The sequence below is a fragment of the Narcine bancroftii genome, chromosome 7 (assembly GCF_036971445.1).
Source record: "Narcine bancroftii isolate sNarBan1 chromosome 7, sNarBan1.hap1, whole genome shotgun sequence".
Taxonomy (NCBI): domain Eukaryota; kingdom Metazoa; phylum Chordata; class Chondrichthyes; order Torpediniformes; family Narcinidae; genus Narcine; species Narcine bancroftii.
Window position 1 is genome coordinate 178,402,596 of NC_091475.1, and position 3,338 is coordinate 178,405,933.

Sequence of the window (3,338 nt, forward strand, 5' to 3'; positions counted from 1 at the left end):
GGACACTGCATTTCAGAAAGGGAAAGCGAGTGCAGAAGCGAAGGGATGTGGGGGGGGGGGGGGCAAAGAGCGTGTGGGTGGGGCTGACAAGAATAAGAGAACATTATGCAGTTCATTTAGTTAACAAGTGAAATAAAAGCGAAGCGTGCAGATTGAATCTAAACCGAAAAGCCACAAAAAAACCTATTGAGTTCCACTCTGCCGCTTGTGGCGTGACCATCACATGGCAAGCGCAATCCCAAAGTATTTAAGGACCCAGTTCCGCACTTTCAGCACCACATCTTGGCTATCACCAACTTTCACTCCCAGCACAACTGCAACAGATAGGGGAGAACTTTACTGTCGAACATGCCCAGGTCGTTCCTTGTGGATTCGCTCATTGTGAGAGACTCAAACGAGAAAGCGTCCCCCGGGGTGTTTGAGAGTAATACACCTTTATTACCGTATGCTGTACATCCGTCTCATTCTCTGGCTCTTTCTGCTGGATCATGTCATTCTCGAAAATCGGGCCTGCTCTGTGTATGTCCCCTCTGCGTCACCGCCTCTCAGCTCCATCCCGGACCACCTGGTATCCCTTTTCTTAAGGCGCAGTTCCCCAACTTCAGCCCACAGTACTGTCACTCTGCTCTGAGCAGGCATCACAGAGCCAGCGCAGTCACTGTCGATCATGGACCCAACATCTATTCGGCGGCGTATCCCATGACAGATCCGGGACAGTTTCACTGTCTCTCCCTCGGTGAGTACACCAAACCATCCTAATTGATGTCTTCCCGCGTCCATAATGATTCCGTACTTATCATTGTTTTACTGTAATTCAAAGCTCGACTGACTTAAATGGATCCACACCTTGAGGTCTTTTAGATCGTTCAATCCAATGTGATGCAAAGCAACTATCTTGACTCGTTGTGATGAAATCCGGACTGAATGCGCGTTTGCCCGGTGCGCGCGTGTACTGGCACACCAAAAAAATGTCCTTTCGCTTAATTCTAAATTAAGTTACTTTTCGAATGCAATTGCTACTTCTAAATGTTTCCCAGGCAAATTCCAAATGGTTATGACATTTCATCTACACGCTTTAATAATTCCCATGTCCTGGGCGTTTTCCCGGCGACGGGGTGCAGGTTACCTATTTGCTGTGCCTTATTTGTAAAAGTAGCAACGTTAATTATTAACAATTCAAGGTGCATCGTGGTAGAATGTCCCTTTTTTCAACAGACGGACTTCGATTGGCAAGTTTCAGGAAGATCCCAGATCAAGTCTATAACCTACAGGTATTTTTATGAAGGCAAACTACCTGCTTTTTCCTAATTGTTTATTGTTGTTCTCCAGCTTCTGAGAGCAGTTCCAGTCAACTCCAGAGCAGCAAGAGGATGCGCACGGCCTTCACGAGCACTCAGTTGCTGGAGCTGGAGAGGGAATTCGCCTCCAATATGTACCTATCCCGTCTGCGAAGGATCGAGATCGCTACTTACCTGAACCTGTCGGAGAAGCAGGTGAAGATCTGGTTTCAAAACCGTCGGGTCAAGCACAAAAAGGAGGGCAAAAGTAGTAGCGGGCAGCGCACCCACCCTAACTGCAAGTGCAACTCCCTGACATCAGCCAAGTGCACCGGGGAAGAAGAAGGATTGCCCATGTCACCTTCCTCATCGGGAAAAGACGACAGAGACTTGTCAGTCACCCCTTGAGAACCAGCTTGAATCGAAAATGCAGCCAGGAGTGATCAACTATCCGTCTTGTATTAAAATAAACCTTTGATATGTTTTTTTTTAAAAAACAAATATGTAAATATATCCCCAGCAGACAGCGGTTGGTTAATCAGATCCGAGTGTTACCAAGTGAACCCACCAAGGACTCTGTAGAATACGGTCTGTCCGAGCAAAAAATTGTGATATGTAATGACATGTATAAATTGCTCATCTCTGACCATGACTTCTTTAAAAAAGAGAGTTGTGGTTGCGTATTTGGTTGGTTTGTATGTATTTCACAATATTTATTTATTTATTTATGGCAAATAAAGATTTTTTTTTCTTAGTCATTTGGATTTTAGGCCTTATGATTATTTTCAGTGACTAAATTTAAATAAATTTAAACTTTGGCACACTCATTCACACCATGGGTGCATGCACACAAACCAACACTGGTTTGCACCCTCCACACACACACACACACACACACACACACAAAGATTATGCCCAATATTCCTCCAAATAAACAAATGGTGTTGGATAAATACTCAAACAGGTACAGCCAATAAAAATCAAATGTCTATTAAAAAGCGTACACCATGCAAGTGTGAACCTATGAAACTAAGCGATGGTTTATTTACTGAATTATATGCCCACGGAATAATAACTGCATGCGAGGTACATTCTATCTACTAGAGAAGCAAGTGCAACCCGAGACAATCATGTATCATTTCTAAAACGTATTTAATGTTGCTTTGGACCAAAAACAAGACATTGCACAACATGACCTGTTCGGCGCAAAGAATTTAATTCTTGCAGATATCTACTACTGAACATTAAACTTCCCGATCTAATACAATGTACGGAGAGGATGCGTTCCACATTAACAATCAACGAGTTGTGGAAACCTTCGATCTCAACTGTAAAACATATTCACCTGTTCCGTTCCGGAAGAGGGCCAAATTTAAATGGCATTCATCACTTGTGAGTCGGTTCAAGGCTGTTAATGGCAATTGGACCGCATCGCGCAATCTATTTTAGATAAACTAGTCACTCCATCCGTGGCTTTTTAAGAAAATATACACGTGTATGTTTTCCAGGCGTACATATCTGTTCTCTACCGTGCTGTGCATGCTACAGAACGGAATCGCTCACTGTTGATGACTAGTTGAAATAAGACATTCAGCTTTGCGTAAACCTGAACAACGGACTTTGTGTATAGCACCAGTGAGGGAAATATCTTTTGTATTTATTGAGTACATCGGAAGGCACTGAAAGACTAAAGGTATTCATCGAACCCATGGCGGACCAGTAATGTTAGAGATGTGAATATAAGACACAAATATCCTGATAGGGATTGAATAGTAATTTGAGAACAAATCAAGGCGTCCATGGTGAAATGTCTCGAAAAAAGGACAACGCGGCTTACTGCATTCTTATTTTTACGCTCCCTGGGTGAATCATGTATCATTACTTTTCATTCCTATATTGTTTCCCAAACATCTTCCCCAAGTGAACAAATCCTGACGCGGCTTCTATTCAACTATTAACCATGAACGGTTACATCGTCCCCTTGAATCAAACTCCTACAACCCGTTTTGTTTTACTGGAGCGCCGGACATTTCTCTAACGATTCTCTGCTCTGAGGAGAAG

The 3,338-nt window shown here is 43.2% G+C and overlaps 1 protein-coding gene across 1 annotated transcript; it reads left to right on the forward strand.

The window, feature by feature from the left end:
- The first annotated feature begins 348 nt into the window (after positions 1-348).
- On the forward strand, positions 349-1,685 carry gsx1 (GS homeobox 1). The gene is made up of 2 exons (XM_069892520.1): positions 349-740; positions 1,340-1,685. Exons 1-2 carry the CDS (start codon positions 349-351, stop codon positions 1,683-1,685), a joined length of 738 nt encoding a protein of 245 aa, XP_069748621.1.
- The last annotated feature ends 1,653 nt before the right edge of the window (positions 1,686-3,338 follow it).